Source organism: Nelusetta ayraudi, unplaced genomic scaffold, assembly GCF_046127955.1.
Source record: "Nelusetta ayraudi isolate G7.1 ecotype Tasmania unplaced genomic scaffold, CSIRO-AGI_Nayr_v1 ptg000232l, whole genome shotgun sequence".
NCBI lineage: Eukaryota > Metazoa > Chordata > Actinopteri > Tetraodontiformes > Monacanthidae > Nelusetta > Nelusetta ayraudi.
Window position 1 is genome coordinate 19,700 of NW_027466281.1, and position 20,301 is coordinate 40,000.

Genomic DNA, 20,301 nt, shown 5'->3' on the forward strand with positions numbered 1-20,301 from the left:
TGTGTGTGTGTGTGTGTGTGTCAGCAGCAATCTAACGATGACTCAGATTGTGAACTATGAACTTTGATTCGTTGTCGTCGTCGTCGTCCGTCTTCAGCGCCAAGGAAACAAAGTGCGCACACACAAACACACACACACACACACCCACACACACACACACACACACACACCTCTTCCCGGAATGAGTCAGGAGGTTAGAAGCCACGCCCCCTGTGCTCCTTGCAGCCAATCACAGCCCTATCTGTTCATATCCTCCACTTCAAGAAGCTCCACTGCTGAGGAGGTGGAACCCAGTCAGTCAGTTAGTCAGTCAGCCAGTCAGTCGCTCTCAGAGGTGAAATGGCTCAGGCAGCAGCTCAGCTGGACCCAGAAATCTTCTCTTGTTCCCTCTGTCTGGATCTTCTCAAGGATCCAGTGGCCACTTCCTGTGGACACAACTACTGCAGGAAGTGTCTCCAACACCACTGGGATGCAGAGGAGGAGAGGAGAGTCTATAGCTGCCCTCAGTGTAGGAGGACCTTCACACCAAGGCCTGTCCTGGAGAAGAACACCATGTTAGCAGCTCTAGTGGAGACCCTGGTGAAGACTGGACTCCAAGATGCTCCTGCTGATCACTGCTATGCTGGAGCTGGAGATGTGGCCTGTGATGTCTGCACTGGGAGGAAACTGAAGGCCCTCAAGTCCTGTCTGGTCTGTCGGGCCTCCTACTGTGACTCTCACCTCCAGCATCATCGTGATGTTCCTCCCCTACAGAGACACAAGCTGGTGGAACCCAGCCAGCAGCTCCAGGAGAACATCTGTCCTCGTCATGATGAGGTGATGAAGATATTCTGCCGCACTGATCAGAAGATCATCTGTGGTTTATGCTGTGTGGATGAACATAAAGGTCACGACACAGTGGCAGCAGCAGCAGAGAGGACTGTGAGGCAGAGAGAGCTGGAGGAGACCAGGCAGAAGATCCAGCAGAAGATCCAGCACACAGAGGAAGAGCTGAAGGTGCTTCAGAAGGAGGTGGAGTCCATCAACGGCTCTGCTGATAAAGCAGTGACGGACAGCGAGAAGATCCTCACCCAGATGATCCGTCTGCTGGAGAAAAGATGCTCTGAGGTGCAGCAGCAGGTCAGATCCACACAGGGGGCAGAAGTGAGTCGAGTCAAAGAGCTTGAGAAGAAGCTGGAGCAGGAGATGACTGAGCTAAGGAGGACAGACGCTGAGCTGGAGAAGATCTCACACACACTGGACCACAGCCAGTTTCTCCACAGGTTCTCCTCACTGCCAGCACTCAGTCCGTCTCCAGACTCCTCCAGCCTGGAGATCCGTCCTCTGAGATACTTTGAGGACGTGGCAGCAGCTGTGACCAAGTTGAGAGATGAAATACAGCAAGTTCTGATGGACACTCATCATCAGACAAACATCTCATGGACAGTGAGCTGCGTTGATGTTCTACTGAAGGTACCAGAACCCAGGAGCAGAGAGGACTTCCTCAGATGTTCACCTCAAATCACTCTGGATCCAAACACAGTGAACAAACATCTGTTATTATCTGAAGAGAACAGAAAAGTGACATTCATGAAGGAAGTTCAGTCTTATTGTGATCATCCAGACAGATTCACTGACAGGCAGCAGGTCCTGAGTAGAGAAGGTCTGATTGGACGATGTTACTGGGAGGTGGAGTGGAGAGGGAGGGTTGAGGTAGCAGTGGCCTACAGGAACATCAGCAGAGGGTCAGAGGAAATGGAATTTGGATGCAATGACAAATCCTGGAGTTTATATTGTTACTCAGGTGGATATGGGTTTTATCACAACAGCATCAGGACTGATGTCTCAGGTCCTCAGTCCTCCAGAGTGGGAGTGTACCTGGACCACAGAGCAGGTCTTCTGTCCTTCTACAGTGTCTCTGGAACCATGGAGCTCCTCCACAGAGTCCAGACCTCCTTCACTCAGCCGCTACATGTTGGATACTGGGTTCCTTCAGGTTGTTCAGCTGAGTTGATGAAAGTGTGACTGAAGTCATCAGAGAGACTCTGAGCTGAATTCTCACCTTTGATTCTTCTTCTGTCTTCACGTTTGTTGCCCAGTGTCTCCGGCTGTCAATCACAGGGTGGGCGGGGCCTAGATGCCACTTCCTGTTTGTGCTCCTGGTGACTGTTGTCCACCTGACATTTGTCTCCACGGCTGCTGGATGTTTGTGCCACGTTGTTTCTCTTCCTCTGCAGCCTATTCATCCCGCAGATTAATAATGTGTCATTAGTCCACATGACAACTTTATTACTGTGGAAACACAGCTGAGGTCTGTTTCCACTCTGGACCTTTCCACCCTGACCTTTGACCTTTCAACAACTCATCCATCTGATAAACCTTCTGACTGTTGATCCGTTTGTCAACAATCAGATGAATGCATGTAAATATTGTGAGAGAATTTTTTCTTTTGATTTTGCTTGTTGGCTCAATGTGACAATAGTCAATCAATAAGTCATGAAATATGCCATCAGACTATATTGCACAACAATATCAAGTCAATGATCAACTGTTGAATTGAAGCAATAAAGCAACAAGACAATCCAGATAAAGTCTCTGCTTGTTAGTAGATTTCTCTTCTGTCAAGATCTCCATGTATTCACCACAGACATTTAGAAAGTCAACGCCATGAAGACAAGATCAAAGTTTCAAAAGCACATCAGTCAATGTGGGAAACAGCTGATATTTCTCTGGCATGAAGCAGGAGGATGCCACACACGCACACACACACACACACACACACACACACACACACACACACTCACATGAACCACTATTTTACAGAACAAGTGAAGAACAAGAGAACGGGTACTTTACTGACTCACAGTGTATTTACTTTATTGCATCATAACCAATGTTCCCTCCAAGCTGCGCGCTTGCGAAGTCGCGCACTACTTGCACATTCTCAGCGCACAAGGAAATCTATGTAGCACATAAAATAAAATTCAACAGAAACGTATTAATTAATAATTTTAGAGCTTTTATTAGGCGGCGCACCGCTACGCCTTCGGAATGATGATTTGTTTTGTTTTGTTTTGTTTTGTTTTCTTCCAGCTGCACCGTATGAGTTCAAAAGGCAGAGAAAGTTTCCAGGCTGCGGCGCCGCGCTGACATAGATTACGTAAGAAAGTGAAGAGGTGCCACTCCGCTCTATTTTCACTGGCTGACAGCAGCACACTGGCTTAGCTTGTCTATTCAGAGAAGAGCTATCACTTCGGCTTATTTTTCAATCTATGTTATCACATGCGTAGTACTGCTCATTCATTGGTAGTTGAATTGTTAGGTGTGTTTGATAAGTAATTTACATTTTTTTTAATAACAATTTAACATATTGTTAAATATGGCGCCGATGACGACGCTGAAGCCCTCCCCCATAGTTTCAAACAATCCTAGAGGAAACCCTCGATATTTTACAGACAAAGAGTTACAGGAATTCACACTGTATCACAAGCTACAGCACACGTATTTCTTCCAGATCATGACCCTCAGCCAGGCCACAACTGGACCTCAGCCAGGCCAAAGCAGGACTCTTCCTATGGTTAAAGCAGGACTCTCACATATAACACACTACACATCTCATGAACAACAAGATTTTGCTCTTTTTCATTCGAAGTGGGCCAAATCACTTCTATTCAAAGTAAACTCATGAAAATTGCTGCTGGAATTTGATTCTTTTAATAAGCCATGTAACTTGCTATGATCCAAGGTTTTGAACAGGTGTGTTACTGGTGTGTGGCCACAGCGTGCACATCTGATGTTGCTCACAGTGGTCCTCAGTGTGCTCAAGGAGCTTGTGTGGATGCCCAGACACATGGAAAATTAGAGGGAGCATTGATCATAACACCCATGATCATGTGAATTCATATATAGGGATTATATAATGCTATAATATGTTATATATTATGTCAAATATGTATATTTCAGGACTGAGCCCAAGCAAAGGCCTGCTCTGTTCAGAGCAGGTCTTCGCCATGGAGAAGACTTGATTGTTTTTTTTCTGTATGTTTATTATTATTATTTACAAATTAATAGCTTCTGTTTTTTTCTTTACTCACCGATGAATCACCGTATGCAAGTGTGGCGAGGGGGAGGGTCTGACGGAAGGTGGAGACAATTCTGATGATAGTGGGTATGAAGCAAAATGAAAATGGGGGGGGGGGGGGGGGGTTGTCTGACAACGCCACCTGGGGAGTTGCACCCCAGGAAATAGACTATAATAAAAATTCCTAGGGCTGTTCAGGTTCGTTACGCTTTGAGATTTGTGAGGATGAGACGGACTTCCAAAGAAACAGCTTTATTCAGTTACAATTTAAAATAGTTGACTGTTTTTTAAACACACCACGGAAAATCTTTTTTTTTTTTTAAACAATAAGACAGGTTTAGCTGCCTGAGTGTAGGCCTGTCATGATAACACATTTTGATGGACAATAATTGTGCTACAAATTATTGCCAATAAACAATATTATTGACACCATTTTTTAAATCATATATAATGATAATATATGTCATAATAATGCAAGTATACCATTTCAAAAGCAATAAACTTTAATTTCTCCAGATTAAGAGGTTGCAAATAAGATAAACAAATATAATAAACATAAAAGAAAACAAAAAAAACCCAATAAAAATAAAATGGACTCACATTCTGTTTTTATCAAAAAATGCACTTAAATAAAAACCACGATAACGACTAAAAACAATAAGAGCAGGTTTAGCTGCCTGAGTGAGTGTCAAAAAAAAAGTACTATACCAAAAAGATTGTTCAACATCATAAGAAAATAAGGGGAACAGGGCTGGAAGTAGCCGAGCGGACAGGCTAAACAAACAAAAGAAAACAAAACAAAAAAAAGGGGAATAAACAAAGCGAAGGGAATCACTACAAAGCAAAATTCACCTCGTGCTGTGCAAAATAAAGCAAAGTGAAGGGGAGCCACCACCGACGCAGTCTGCCGCATGCAACGCCAACTCCTGTCCAAAAGAAAAGAGAACAAAATGAATACACTAATACATTGAGACACTCAGGCAAGCGTTAAACAGTTCAAACAAAAGAAAACCTTTCTTTAGTCTACACACACACACAAAACAAAAGGTAACGATCACTGGGGAACAAGATAGTAATGAACTAAAAAGGAAATTATTATGTCCGCTACTTATATATGAATGACGAGGATTGTAGGGAGATAAATGAGCTTTAATAACACGGAACTGGAACCAACTCAAAACAGGTTAACAACGCTGACGAGAGAGCAAGCAACAACCACTCAAGCGCTGACTCTAGAAGTCCACACGCTTAATCCTAAATCCTATAGCTCCCCCTAGTGGGTCACTCCTATATCGTTCTATTTACTTAACTAAATACATAACAGAAATCAAACTATAACAAAATCGCTACTCAATAGAAAACCCAAAGTTTCACCAAAATTTAACAAGAAAACAAAGAAAAGAAAAGTGACCAAAGAAAGTGGTGACGCCAACAACAAAAACAGACAAACTCAGTTGTCTACACCAAATAAACCACAAACAAAGGAAAAGCGTCCGCGTTGTGGTGGTGACACCACTGTTACCCGGCTAGAATGCAGCGGCAATTTGTTAGGACATCGCCGCCGCAACAGTAACAGAGAGCTACGGAGAAAACAGAGGAAGACGGAGCGACTGCACCCAGGCAGGGGGTTGAGAGCAGCGTCCTTCCAGTACCCGTCTCGGGGTACCGGTGTTCAACTGCAAGGCAGCCTCCCCGCCGAGCGCCAGAAGAAGGGGAGGGGGAGCTGCGGCTTTAACAGCCAAGCGGTGAACGCACAACCATCACGCACACACATCACCACCTGCCGATGAACGGGCACCCGCCGCCAGGGTTCCGCCTCTGGCTGCGCTAATGGCCAAGCCCACTGCACACAACAGCCCCCGCTTTAAACCCCACCACCACGCGCCAGAAGCTTTTTAAAACATTCAGCAATTAATGCCCTGGGGTTGCCGGGGCGGCGGAGTGGAGACAAAGTCAAGTGCGTCCAGTCTCAGTTCATTACGGGACAGCTTTTTTAGTTGCCAAATACGGGACAATCGCGTATTTGAGCACGGAAACGATGCAAAGTCACTAACACAAATACAAGTTTATAAAGGTACAAAAAGAGGATCGTGGTGCAAACGCAAAAAACAAACAAACACGCTGCAGGACATAAAAACATTTACTTCATCAATAAATGCGCTGTAAACAGAGGAGCGATGCAAAGCAAGAAAACACATGTGGTGAATTCTTCTGGTGGATTCAGGTGATGTAGATGTTGAAGGAGTCTTCACTGACACAGACTTAGTTGTATATAAAAACTGGTTTATTTGCAAAGAAGTCAGAAGTCAGTCAGGCACCTAGAACGCCTGGGGATGTCTCTGGGCCAGATGTGAGCAACTCCGATGATCCTTTGTTCACATCACCACTTATACCCTCCAGCAACGAGGGAGGAAGATGCTACCAGTGGGGGGAGAATGTATGCATCCCATAATTGCATCCCCCAAGGGCCATCCGGTTTTAATTAGATGACCGTGGGCAACGACAAGACCATATACGGACACAGACGCCCTTAGGGAAGGAGTGCAGCAGCGGGTTCACTGCTGAGTTCACATCAGGCCATACACATAAGATCACATGAGGACATATGCATAGATTCAGATACTACATATTTCCCCCCTTCGAGACTTCATAAAGTCTCGAAACAAACAGAAGATACCCACACATGATACATGGATAGCAAAGAATGTAAATTCAAACACAAAGTACCCGCTTGATGAGGTAGTAGTTATTACATCCAACAAAGTGATTATGAGCAACACTGTAAATTTGTAGAGTGTGAGAGCGAAAAACCTATCAGACAGCCATCTTTCAGTTAAAAACCATCACAATCCTTCTAGATAGGAAAATTCTCTCACGGCCCCTCTGTCCTAGGCGACCACCTTACGGCCCTCCAAATCAATTCTGTAGAGAAAACAGCATTCAGGGAAAACGTTGGCAAACACACACATGAGAAACTCAAAAATAAAATCAAAAACATCCAGGGCTTGGCTGGTCATCCCATCGGACCTACACCGTGGACCTTTCCCTGCCTAACACCCCTTTCCCTGTTCTCCAAAACAAAGAAAAAGATTGAGTTCCCATAAGCATCTGCCTGCTGATAAAATCCCCCAAATAACTTTATTCTCTAAAACATCAAGTTCGTGTTGCAATTCAGATTAATTCAGATTAATTCAGATTAAATACAAACAAACACAGTGGTTAATACACAGTAGTTTCATTGAGTTCTGTTGTTCACAGTCCCCTGATGCAGGATCTTCACGTGTTCTGCGTCCTCATTCAGGGTTCTCCAGTGATTTCAGCTTATTTGAGTCTCTGAGTCCATTCTGAATCTAGTTGACACCCCCACGTAGGCTCCCCAACTATTGTCCTGAAACAGAGAAAATATCTGCCAGTATCTTTGTATACAGAACATCACACATGTAATTCCATTACAAGAGATACGTCAAACATCAAACATCAAACATCAAACATGAGTAAACATACTATTTCCCCCCCTTGGGCACTCGCCCACAAGGAAGAGAATAGAAACATACAAAAAGAAAAGAAATATAACATAACAATACACCTGCAACTACTATGAATATTTATCCACCACAGTGGTGGCAATCTCCTCCTCCTCAACATCCTTGAGGAGCGGCATCTGAACCGCATCGCCAGGCATGACTACACCTATCCATCGGAGTATCATCGCCTTTGCACACGTCAACGACAGCGTGCAAACACAAAACAATATTCCCAATGACACAACGACCGCGCTAAAGACCTGTAGAAGCATAACTCACACAGGACCAAACCTATCATGAAGCCACGCACTCGCAGACGTCCCTGCGCTTTCCGAGGGACCAAACGCATCCCTAATTTTTCTCAACGCTTCAATCACATTGGTCATATTGTCCGCATTATCAGGAATCAAAGTGTAGCATGCATCACCCGTTAGATTCAATGCCACGCACAAACCTCCTTGCTTGGCCAGAATATAATCAAGGGCCATGTCGTGTTTCAACAGAGTTAGTCTGTGACTCCTTGCTTGGCCAGAATATAATCAAGGGCCATGTCGTGTTTCAACAGAGTTAGTCTGTGACTCCTCTGCGCATTTGATAGATGTTCAAAGCCCTTTATAGTCTCATTTGCAAAACCTTGTAGCGTATATGTGATATTGTCAATATGTTCCGCTAAAAATACAACCCCATACCATGGGAGTAAACCCAGGCCCCATTTTTCTCCCAAGCTGATTCTCCAATGATAAGACTCGAGATTGTGAAACTCGGCCAAGTCTCTCTTGAGTCTAGATCCTGGAGCAGCCGCAGAGCTGCTGTTGTTGGAATCAGCGCCTACCTGAAGCGCAAAAACTTCATAAGGGAGTTTCAATGTAGCCATGTAGCAACATCCAACCCAATTATGAGGCAAAAACAAGTACGCTGCGTCCCCACATATCCACCAGATGTCCTTGAAAGTGCCAATAGTCACATCTGCAGGCAAACGATCATTCACGACCATTATGGATATGTCCGGCCTATTTTTATTTCCCTTGAAAGTTACTGGATACAACTTTCCTCTATAACACCGATCCGGATTAGTCACCGTCATGAGATATTGTCTGCAATCTGACACCCCCAAAAACACACTCTTACCAGCATATATATAGGAACTCTTTCCGTTTTCACGTCGATAGAATCAGGTACTGCTGTTAAAAGATCATCCTGTTGATCCAATAGATTAATGTATGGCAGCCCTCTGTAAGGATCACAAACACCGGTGTTCACATCCAACGACACATTTCGCGATCTTAGGTCCATGCCCCTTTGGAGATGAAAAAGCCATGTCAACAAAGAAAATTGACACTCGTAAGACAACGGCTCTGCTACAGCCTCTAGAATTGAGGGCCAAGTGCTTGGTGAAGGCACTCTTACGATGCATGGTCCTTTCACTGATGCTTGTGATCTTACTGCATGAGTCAGCTGTTGAAACCACAAATTTTTCGCCGCAAATAGATCCGAAATCTCTAGGACAGATGAATCAAATCCATACGCCTTCCATCGATAATCACGTTTCGCCTTGACACGCAAAGTTTTGTGTTGCCCTTCTGAAATCATACCAACCGGCTTGGTATATTGAGCCGCGTCGGAGGAATCACTGAACTCCCCCTCTAAATCTCTCCCGGGCAAATTACTTCCAGTCTCAACAGGAAGTGACTTCAATTCCGGCACTACTACGGTTACAATGGTGGTTCTAAGAACTGAATTCTTTGCATCCGAAGAATCTGAAGTTGTTTTCCCTTGGCTATCATGAAAAACACAAAAATAGGAACCTTGATCCTCCAGTTGGACTGTACGTATGAATATACTACAATCACCTTCAATGTGTCCTGGTCTGCGATCATTAATGAACCCAAATTTATCACCGGGCGTATAATTGGAAAAATCAAGACGCTTTCCATTCGGAGTAACCCAACGCAAATGAGGTGAACCAGAGACAACTGCACCCAAAGTGCAATCACAAGGAAGTACAGCTTTCTCCCCTACTGTCACTTCTACGGTGTGCCTTGTGATAATTTCAACTTGTACACTAGAATCCTCATCAGCTGTTTTTACAGTTAGGTCACGAATTTCCGTATGAGGATCAGGAAAATTCCCCCCTTTCTTTACTACTGAACCCTGTAAGGCTACTTCCGGGTCAATTTGAATCTCAGGTTTTATCTGCAACATTTGGGATGTCTTTGAAATGGGTTTTGTTGTAACAACTGTAGTTGTCACAGTAGTAGGGTGAGCCACACTGTCACCTTTCAGAGACAGAGTCGTTTCCGCCTGTGGTGTCGTCATCGTAGGAGTAGTAACCGCTTGTAGAGTGATATGAGTGCTTGAAGGTGTTGTCAACAGCGTCGTAGTCTGCTGAGTAGTAATTTGTGAAGTTGTGGCCTGTAAAGTTGTTAGATATGGAGTTGTAGTTTGTAGTACAACATCATCCACTATCACACCCTGGTGCAAAAGATCCCGCTCCCGTTTGGTCACTGCACTCGTAGGTCGTGCAGCAGACACCGGTTTCTGAACCTCCTTCTTCACCGTTCGCACCGTTTTAGGAACGTCACCGCTCGTTGGAATCAGAGTTACAATAGTGATTTTAAGAGGCACAGTTCTCCAACTGTCCATCCCCTTGTCATCTGCAGGCCGATAAGTAGTTAAGGTGCACGTGAATATACCCCTATCTGTTTCTTGAACATCAGAGACCTGTCATAACCACTGCTTGTTTTTTCTCTTTACGTTTATTATCACCTAATTGCAACTGATTAAGTTTTCTGAGAGTCTCTTGATCTTGAGTTCTCTGGTCCAACTCCTTCTTGCGAAAGAGTTCAACTTGATGGGCAATGTGATCAATGTACACACTTTTGGCCATGCTTCCGAGACCAACCACCTCTGCTAATTTACTGCGTACTGCCAGTGGCAGCCCCTGTTGGATTTTAGTCCGCACAATAGATTGTTCCATTTGATTAGCGTCTGGATCATTGCCTGTGACATTTCTCCAAGATTGGAGAGCTCTTGACACATAAGCCCTGGGATTTTCTTGATCTCCCAACGGCTCCATTAGAATGTTATCAGGGTGTACGTTTGCTGGGAATGCATCACGCAACGCACTCCAAAATTGACCTCTATATGCAGCAAATAATTCAGCATCATTTACCGCTGTACCTATGAAGCGAAGCATCCTAGCCTTCTGCAAAAGTTCCTCCATAGCAGGAACACCAATGAGACTAGCTAAAAGTCGCTTGATGTCACCCACTGCAGACTGTGTGCCTACCATAAGTTCCTCTAATTTTGAAATCCAAGGATGTGCCCCATCCTGGAGAATCGGTAGCTTCTCCAATATGTCGGACATGTCCGAATTTTGCCAAGGTTTATATTCAAAGGTTTGTCCGCGAACGACCACTGGGCACATTTTAGCAGATGCTTCTACTTTTCTTGAACGCAAGGCATAGCCTGATTGTTCCCTATGAAAAGATTTTTCTATTGACTCTAAGTTCTCAATTGCCTTTCCAGTTTTCTACAGACCTCTGGAGTTTTGGCCTCACAGATGTCTGAACGACATTGCACTATTTTCTTTTCAAGTGTCCTGAGTGTGTGATCAAAGTCGGGATCATCTCCACTATCAGAGTCTGAACTCTCATCAGAGGGATCTCGATTTATTTTCTTCGCTCTCCGGAGTTTAGATCCTAGTTTCTCCGCTCTGGCCAGCATCTTTTTAATGACAGGATCGTAGCCACCAATGGCCTCTCCCGAGTCACTATCACTATCGTCCAGCTCCAACTTTCTCATTTTACCCTCTAGTTTCCCCACTGCTGTAGTTTTAGTTTTCGTGGCAGGATACATTTTCACCGTTGTTTTCGCTTTCCCTGTCTCGAGTATTTTGTCCTGATCATCTTTAATGCTGTAATTACCTTTTTGCTTAATTACTGGAAGCTGTGGATAAATGTCAGCGTACTCCGCTTCCTTATAAGGTGGCGGATTTTTCACCGGAGCAGTATGCGAAAAAGGAGTATTGATTTTCTCCAGTAGTGTTGCTGTTGACTCCGTGGCTTTGGCAATTACCTCCATAGCCATTTTATCTTTCCCTTCAGCCGCAGCTCTCAACTTTTGTCCTTCATCCTCAAAGAGCTGCAACATTGCGAGTTAAATTTTTCTCTTCTCAGCTCGCAATTTACCTTTTTTACCTTTTTTCTCTTTAGCTTTGTATATTGTAATGAGCACACTCATGGTTTGAATCACATTGGAATTGAAAGTACCTTCAACCGGCCAGGGTCTCTCAATATCTGGCCAACGCTTGTTCCACTTCTTAGAGGCTTCTGTTAGACCTTTAACAAGCGGATTCTTTTTTTGCACCACCTCAATTGGTGTTATAGGTTTAGCAACCACCTCCGTCATTTTCTTTCTTTTGCAGGACTTGTTTACTGTAAAAAGAACTGAAAGGTTTCCGATATGGGCTCTTAATCTAAAAAATAAACTCAGTTATGAATTTCAATAATTGACCCTTAATTTCCAAAAACAACAATAACAAAGATAGTGTAAGACAATATGCACCGAGCCAGGAAGAGACAATAGATTTAAGAATGACCTGTAAAAAATCAGAATATACAAGAATGGTGTGAAAGGTGTAAAAACGTATTTTGTGTCCTTCCGAACCTGTTCAAAAGGAGGCCACAAGACAACAACTGTAAATCTCAAATCAAAAACAATATATGATATAAATTTCACTGGCCTTAAATGCAAGACCTCTATGCCGTCACCAACAGGGCAACTCGTCCTCCTGTCTGCCTCCAAAGGATCCAGGTTCAGATGAATCACAAATACGGAAACAGAAAAGAGAAAAAATTAGGTAATAAATAAACTGGTGAAATTCTCTAAAGAAAACACAAAGCTTATTTACCTTTTTATTATTAATTATTGAGAAATCATTATTTTAGTTTATAAAGTTATAAACAATCATTATCAAATTATAAACAGCCATCAACAAAAGTTAATAAGCCGCTCTATCATAACCAACCTATTCCCCCTTTTTTTTTTTTTCAAAAAACCGTGAGGAGGGGGCGAGGAAAAAGAGAAACCCCCACTTGTAGGAGGAGCAAACAAGCTCCGCCCCTTGAAGCAGGGAAGAACTCCCAGTCCAAACTTGACCACTGAAGGGGAAACACCCAACTCAGCTCCTGGGGAGCCAGGCGCACCAGCCCCCGACTGACCACTCAAAGACAGACCACGCCCAGTCCAAAAACCTCCAAGGCCAAAATAACCCAAAATGAACTAAAAGAAAATGCACCCAATCCTTATGAGAAAAGAAAACCCACAAAATCACCCAATCCTAAAACAAACAAAAAGAAAATACTTTATTTCAACACATTTCTTTGTCCAGCCCCCCCTTGCATGCACTCACAGCTCCGGCTGTTCCTTCACATCCAGCATCACAAGCACGCAAGAGCCAGCACATTCAATGCATGCAAGTGTTGGTGCAACAGATAGTCACTGATGAGGCTCCTCTCCTCACCACCGCGACAGAGACCTTCAAATGTTAGCTAAGCAAAGTCCTCATTTGGGCTCATAGAATTTTAACTTTAAAATATTCTAATGAACAATAAAACGTCCTAGCTGGGGCTCATAAGTTAACTAGATGTTGAAAGACATATGTCCCTCTAACACCTTATATTCAGCCTATTCAAAAGTCCAGTTGTGCAGTTTCCTTTAGAAAAAAGCTACAGACGTCATTCAAACATCCACGTGTTTGTCTCATCAAGACCTATATTTTACATTTGACAGCCACTTAAAAAAAAAATGCAGGTAAAAAATATGCATCATTTGCATACACAGGCATATGATGATTACACCTCTTCTCCCTCTTTTTCAACACAGAAATGCCTGCAGTTTCCTTTACAAAAGTGCTCCAGACGTCATTCAAATACCTACGTGTTTGTCTCATCAAGGCCTATAATTTACATTTGACAGCATCTTTCAAAAAAAAAAAAAAACAGGTTGAAAAATCTGCGTCATTTGCATAGACTTCTTTCAGCAGATGTTGCCGGGCGTCGGCAGAGGACGGGGGTCATCGGAGGTCATCAGGGGTCGCGGCGGCCACGGCGGCTCAGCCCCGCAAACGCTGCTTGCAGCTTTAATTACCTTTGTGTTTAGTAGAACTCCCTGGGTGAAATTTCCAGGGTGGTGTTGTCGGTTCCTTTTCATTTTGTTAAATTCACAATATTAAATCTTGCTCTATCAGATAGCCATAGCCACTTGCATCGCCACAATAGCAAGTGTCATCTGCGAAGGTTTGTTGTTGCACAATTGTGACTGGTGAACTAGCTGAAGGACGTAATGATGAACAATAAATGTGACACTGTAATGTCAAATTACTCAAGTAATTACTGAGATATTAAACATTTCATGACTTCGGTTTTAAGAGTTGAATTGAGAGGAATTGTCCCATTCCTCTTTTGTTCTGTGGATTGGACCAGCTTCAAGAGTTGGAGACGTGATTCCCAAGACTGAGATCCTGAAAGGTCTCACGAGGAGGCCAACCACAGATCCTAAAAGATGTAAATGTGCATGCTTGGATGAGGATGAGCTTCTTCAGTTGATGGGACTCAAAAAAGGTGATATTTTTATCAGCTGTCCAGTATTTTTTGCATATTTTCCCAGTTACCCATTGGTTTGTGCTGCTGTGATTAGTGTTCATATTCAACCCGCTGGAATTCAGTTGTTTTTTTATTATGCCACCTGCAAGGCAAGCAACAGTGAGCTTATTAAAGCTTGCACAGACCTGGGTGTTCCAACAGAAGGATCTGCGACTGACTTGTTAAACAGACTGGAAGAAATGCTACTCTACAAGAATGTTTATCCTAAAATGTTTACGAAGCTGTAGAGAAGGGGGGACAAGGATACAAATGTATACTCATTTAACATTCACTGCAGTGTTATTTAAGTTTAATGAAATTTGGTTATCACAAAAACGTCATTTGGTATATATCTTTCTTTATGTACTCGTAGGTTGTTCTCTTCCTTTGACCTGATCTGTAGGTACACAGTTTAAGAATAATTTAAAATAAGACTAACAATGTTTGGCGACTTTCTTGTATTTGTAACATCAGCAATCACATGTCTCCATTTAGGTGGTGTACTACACATGGGGTGCACTCACTCTGTCGTCTGCTATTGTTCCCCACTTCTCTGGTAAGGGAGTGCAAGGGACCTTGCAGATGGCCTTTTAAACTTTGTAAACCCTCCAAACATTCTGTATTGAATATTGCTGGTGCTTGGCTTTGTATAGTCATGTTAAATCTGAGAAATGTAGAAGTTTTGCTTCTCAGTCAGCAATTAAACATTCAGCTGTCTGAAAGATGCTTAAAGACTGTAGCTGTTGCATGCGCCTTCATTTCTGTCTATGAAATTGTTGCCAGTTATACCCGCAAGTGCAGGAGGAGGATTGGGCCAAATGTGAGACCTGCAACGGCTGGCTGCACAAGGACTGTGCCAATTACGAGGCCAGTCAGTCATCTGATTATTTTTTTTTATCCTGTGGGTGTGTCCTGCCTGAGCCATACTCCTTCACCAGGTTTGACCAAATGATTTGTCACCCTTCTTCTTAAATATGTATGTCAATAACTGATCTTTGAGAAATGACATACTCTGCTGTAGTGCTTTATTTTATTTTTTAATTTACAGCACTTTGACCTGCCTCATGAGCAAAGGAGTAGAATGCCTCATTTCAAAAGAAAGAATACAGGTTTGCATTTATTCTAGTTACTCGTATAGTAAATGTTGCAACTAACGATGTTAACAGATGTCATTCTTAAAGGCACTGAAAGAAATGTTGGAACGCGGGGAGAGGAAGTCCAACAGGATGTACCTGTGGCAAAACCCTGGCAGTAATAGTGGACTTAAACAGATCCTTAATAGGGCCATGTAAATCAAAGTATTTAAAAGTGGTAACTTTATCAAAGTGCCAGAAAACTAGATGATGATTTACCCTTACTTTGTCCAACAGATGAGTGACCTAATTTGACTTGGTGAAGACTGTGTAGTCCTATCCTTGGACTACACAGTCTGGAGAAATGTTGACTTCATCATTGACGTGATGGTGCCAGAGGTATCTTCAATTTCAGTTGGGCAAAGACATTTATTTCCATTGATATCCAATTTCTACTGTCCTAACAGTTTTTCGGTTATATTGTTTACTTTATCACCCATTGACCCCATGGATTGTCTTTCTTGTAATGGATCTATTTTTCTTCTATCGTCCACTAAAATGTGTTCTGTTTTGTAGGCCACCATAGACATCTTGATGCGGCATGAGGATTTTCCGAGCTTCCATACCGAAACAATCCTTGGAAGTGTCATCGATGAGTGACTTCAGGTGGATGGGTTGTTTGAGTTCTGTAAATAAATGTTAATTTTTTGGACTCTATAATCTGTGATTTTTGATGAAATGTTGGTTACACAAATGCACACGTTTCAGTAGGTATGATTGTAGGGATTAGTGCGTATCTAGCATCAGAAAGGAGGAAGACAATCGTAATGGTATTAACCTGCTGCTGAAGAGTGATAGTTTACATTGTTCTCTTACAGTGTACAATGTCCTTTTGCAATAGTGTTTTGTTCTACGGTTCACATCCTTAAGGAATCCAAAACCACTTCACGGACCACTAAACTGGTCGCGACCAGTATCTTTAGCACCCTTAGCGGAGACCACTGGTCTGTGCCAGACCACTGAATTGGCTACAACCCCCTGTCTCTTCTCTCCGACTCTTGTGTCTTCTTCTCACTGGAAGCGTGTGTACGTGAGCTTGGAGGGGGTGTAAACAGGAGAGAGGGGCTCTCCAAGGGCTAGGTAGTTTAGAGCGGCAAGGTGTATGGGTGGTGTTCCAGTTAAAGAACAGGAGGATGCAGATGTTCCCTTTGTAGAGGGTTTATTGACTGCGGTCTGTAATAGCAATAACAATACAGAAAATATTATATAACATCATTCATTATGTACAATTAAACATAAAGATAATAAAGGACTGTATTAACAGATAAATTATATTTATAAATAACAGAATAAACAAATCCTCACACGTGGTTGATATGCAACGAGGCTTCTGCTGATTAGCTTACCTAACAATAGAAATTAGCAACAGCCCATGCTCGGCTAGAGAATATAAATTGACAAACTCTAGAATTAAACAACAACACAAAACCATAATTCAACTCACCTTTCGTCAGTCACACACAGAAATAAACCAGGGACAACCAGGTGAGCGTTATGAAAGAGTGAAAACTCCGCTAGCCTATGCGGCACCGAGGAGGAAAACTAGCGTCTGACGGGCTGCATCTCACACACATGCGTTCGATAACGAAAGTGAAACTAAACTGCGGTGCATTCAGGAGCCCAGGAAACATGAAAACGTATCGATAAACACTACAACTGCACAGTAACTAGGCAGAAAACGAATTCACAATCATAAACAACATGGGCTTTCGAACAGGGTGCTTGTTTTATACACAGCTGTATTTCGCCTCACAGGCAGAAGTATATGTAACATAGTCCTTGTAACCAGCGCGGAATAAGTAGTTTAAATAACGGGGGGAAAAAAACAAAAACAAAACATGCGTGTAAACTTCAAATTAGTGCAGACTTGTAAAAGTATTGATACTTTAGTATTAGAATCAATCCTACACGGACATGTTTGATATCGGAAGTATCAATTCTTTGGTATTGATTCGCACATCACTAAAAAAAAAAATGATAATTTTGCACCGATTAATAAAAAGCCAAATGTTGGAACCTCACCAGTTTCTGTGGATGTGGAAGGAGAATTCTTTTTTTTTTTTTTTTTTTTTAATTTAATCAACTTCGAGTGCTGTTGCTATTTGTTCGAAGTCAAACAAAAACTTACAGTCACTCATATTAAATTTGATCAACCTCAACACGGCTTATCTCAGAATTCCCAATGTGAAAGATTTGGATTTTTACAGCTTATTGTCCAAGATAACAACTAACCTACTTATATCAACCTCAGGTAAGATTAGCAAACAAAATACCAACTTCAGTGTGAACAAGCTCTTACATCAACATTGACACTGCCAAAAAAAATTGGAAGTGTTCAGTTTGTTGAGGCGTGGAAGGTAAAAAATGCCCTAAGCTTACCTCACAATGCAGAGTATTCAAATGATGCAATTCTTATCTGTGAGTCATCAGTCCTATAGGAGAGCATGCTTTGGCATGAACTGCCTTGCCCTTGTGATTCAGTCACTGCCGAGTGCCAACAATGAAGTGCGCCATGAGAAAGCTTTGCTGTGCCCGGTACATGATTTAATATATGAGCAATGACAAGATGTCCTGGCAACTTTCTGTCAACTTCCTGTCAACTTTTTTCAACATGCAGGGGCCTCCATCAAACTAGCAGCAATCAAACCACATACAAGGTGATGTAAGCTTTTTTCATGATTCATTCATTTTTTTTTTTTATCTATTTATCTTTACTGATGACAACGCACAGAAACATTGGGCCCATCTGAGCAAAGACACCAAGACGCCCAAAAGCAAACACAACACAACTCACACTGTCCACACCCAACACACCCACCTGCCCCCCCACCTCCGCCCCCCCCAGACACACACGTATGTATGTATACATTTACACATATATACATACCAGGGATGTCAGTCAATTAAATTCTTTAATCGCGATTAATCACATGAGTGTTCTGAGTTAACTCACAGTTATTCGAAAATTAAATGTAAAAAAATTAATAATAATGCGTTAAATTCAACAGCCATAATACATACACATATATACATATCATGTGTGTGTATACATGATATGTATATATCATGTATATATTTGTGTGTGTGTGTGTGTGTGTGTGTGTGTGTGTGTGTGTGTGTGTGTATTCTTTAGGTAGGTGCAATGTTATCAGGGCAACGTGTTGCGACATATCTCAGGTTTAACTCAAACATATGATATTGTATGATAAATCATTTTTAAATCATTGTGGAAGATCCTTCTAGTGGAGTGAGGGGTTTTCCAAGATACTGTATTTTACTATTCTGGATATTCCTGTTAAATTCAATGCAACATTTATAGAAATAAGAACTTATTATGTCGGCAAAACAATTTTTTTTCCAATCTGCATTTCTACTTTTCTGTTCTGCATTTGTATGTTTTCTTTTCTCACGGTTTAAAGTTACACTTTTAAAGCCCAAGTCAGCCCCCAAATTAGTCAACCTGTGTATCGAGGACAAGTCATTGCCCCACACACCCAGCAAATGCAGGTTGCGGGTGATAAACCGGTCAGCCGAAGCCGAGATGAAAGGCAAGGTTTCATAAATGCTTGACATTTACACTTTTGACAGTGTAATTAATTAGAAGTTGAGTTAGCTCTTTTTACGGTATTCTGTTAGTTTGGGTGTGTCACTTTGAAAAGAATAAAAGCAGGTGTCTTCTGAGAAATCTCATTACCTTTTTCAAGACTGCAAGGCTGCAAGACAGAGAGAAAGTAAGTTTCATTCCATTAAAGATTATCATCTTACTTTTTAAAAAAGCGTTGCACTCAACTGCATGTGGCACGGTGGCGGTGCAGCTGTTTAGACCGGCTTGTTTATTTGATGTATGTATGTATTAAAGATGACTATAAGGTTTTCCTCAGCCACAGGGAAATAATACTATTAAAAAGAAACATATACATGAAAAAAATGACGTACATTTTAACTAGGTTGTGTTATTACAACCCTACAATTAAACTACAGAAAATAGTTATTTGAATAATAAATCAAGATCCCTATCATGAAACCACAAATAAATAATTTATACAGTCTATCAGACTATCTTAAAATTTGTAGGCATAGAATACTGTGCAACTTTGTGAGGTCTTTGTTTTTTCTATTTTTGTCAGTTGATTCCACAAAATGTCATTATTTTACATTGTAAACGAAAATAAACTATTCATTCATTTACTATTTCAATTCATGTTGTTGACCAGTTTACATTTCATGAATGTTCAATAAAACACTTATTCATCAGCATTATGTAGATCACTAAATAATCAATTTTGTTCATAACTTCTAAATATCTTGTTTCTCCTTTTTACTCTGTAAAAAAAAAAAAAAACATTTATTTTTAATCAAAATATTTTCCATCTCTTTGCACTACTTTTTGTTGCTGTAATGATGCAAATTTCCCCATCGTGGGATTAATAAAGGTGTTATATTCTATCTTATTCTATTCTATTCTATTCTACTTGTGTAGACACAAATCTATAACCGTGGAGTGCATTTCAAACTTCTGCCCTTATTTCTTTATTCGTAGACACGATGGCAACACCGTCCCCTCTTTCCGAGGCCAACACAGCCTTCGCTCTGGACTTGTTGACAAAGCTGAGTGACGAGGACAAGACCAAGAATGTCTTCTTCTCCCCCTTCAGCATCTCGTCGGCCCTGGCGATGGCGCTGCTGGGGGCTCGAGGCAACACGGCTCAACAGATGTCAGAGGTAACCCAGTCGCTCGCACACACTTGGGCTCAAGACAAGTTGTCTTTGGGTAAAGTTAGTGACTCGGTGAGTTGGTTAAGGACATGTGTCCTCCGCAATATCCTGGCCTGCACAATCTCCATGCGACACATGACCCGTTTCTATGCACCACACACCAATTTAGGGAAAAAGAAGTGGGGAAACATTAAAAATACACAAAGAATGACAAACCCCCACAC

At 42.1% G+C, this 20,301-nt stretch overlaps 2 protein-coding genes across 2 annotated transcripts in view; both read left to right on the forward strand.

Annotated features, from left to right (window-relative positions):
* Window positions 1-296: 296 nt before the first annotated feature.
* Window positions 297-2,498, forward strand: LOC142882104 (tripartite motif-containing protein 16-like). Its single transcript, XM_076016644.1, has one exon. It carries the CDS (start codon window positions 340-342, stop codon window positions 2,002-2,004), a length of 1,665 nt encoding a protein of 554 aa, XP_075872759.1. The 5' UTR covers window positions 297-339; the 3' UTR covers window positions 2,005-2,498.
* Window positions 2,499-19,046: 16,548 nt separating this feature from the next.
* LOC142882101 (leukocyte elastase inhibitor-like) overlaps window positions 19,047-20,301 on the forward strand; it is a 5,378-nt gene continuing 4,123 nt past the window's right edge. Inside the window, exons 1-2 of the mRNA XM_076016641.1 lie at window positions 19,047-19,092; window positions 19,902-20,083. Coding sequence (XP_075872756.1) covers window positions 19,907-20,083 — 177 coding nt within the window. The 5' untranslated portion in view covers window positions 19,047-19,092; window positions 19,902-19,906. The remainder of the gene's footprint in view (window positions 19,093-19,901; window positions 20,084-20,301) is intronic.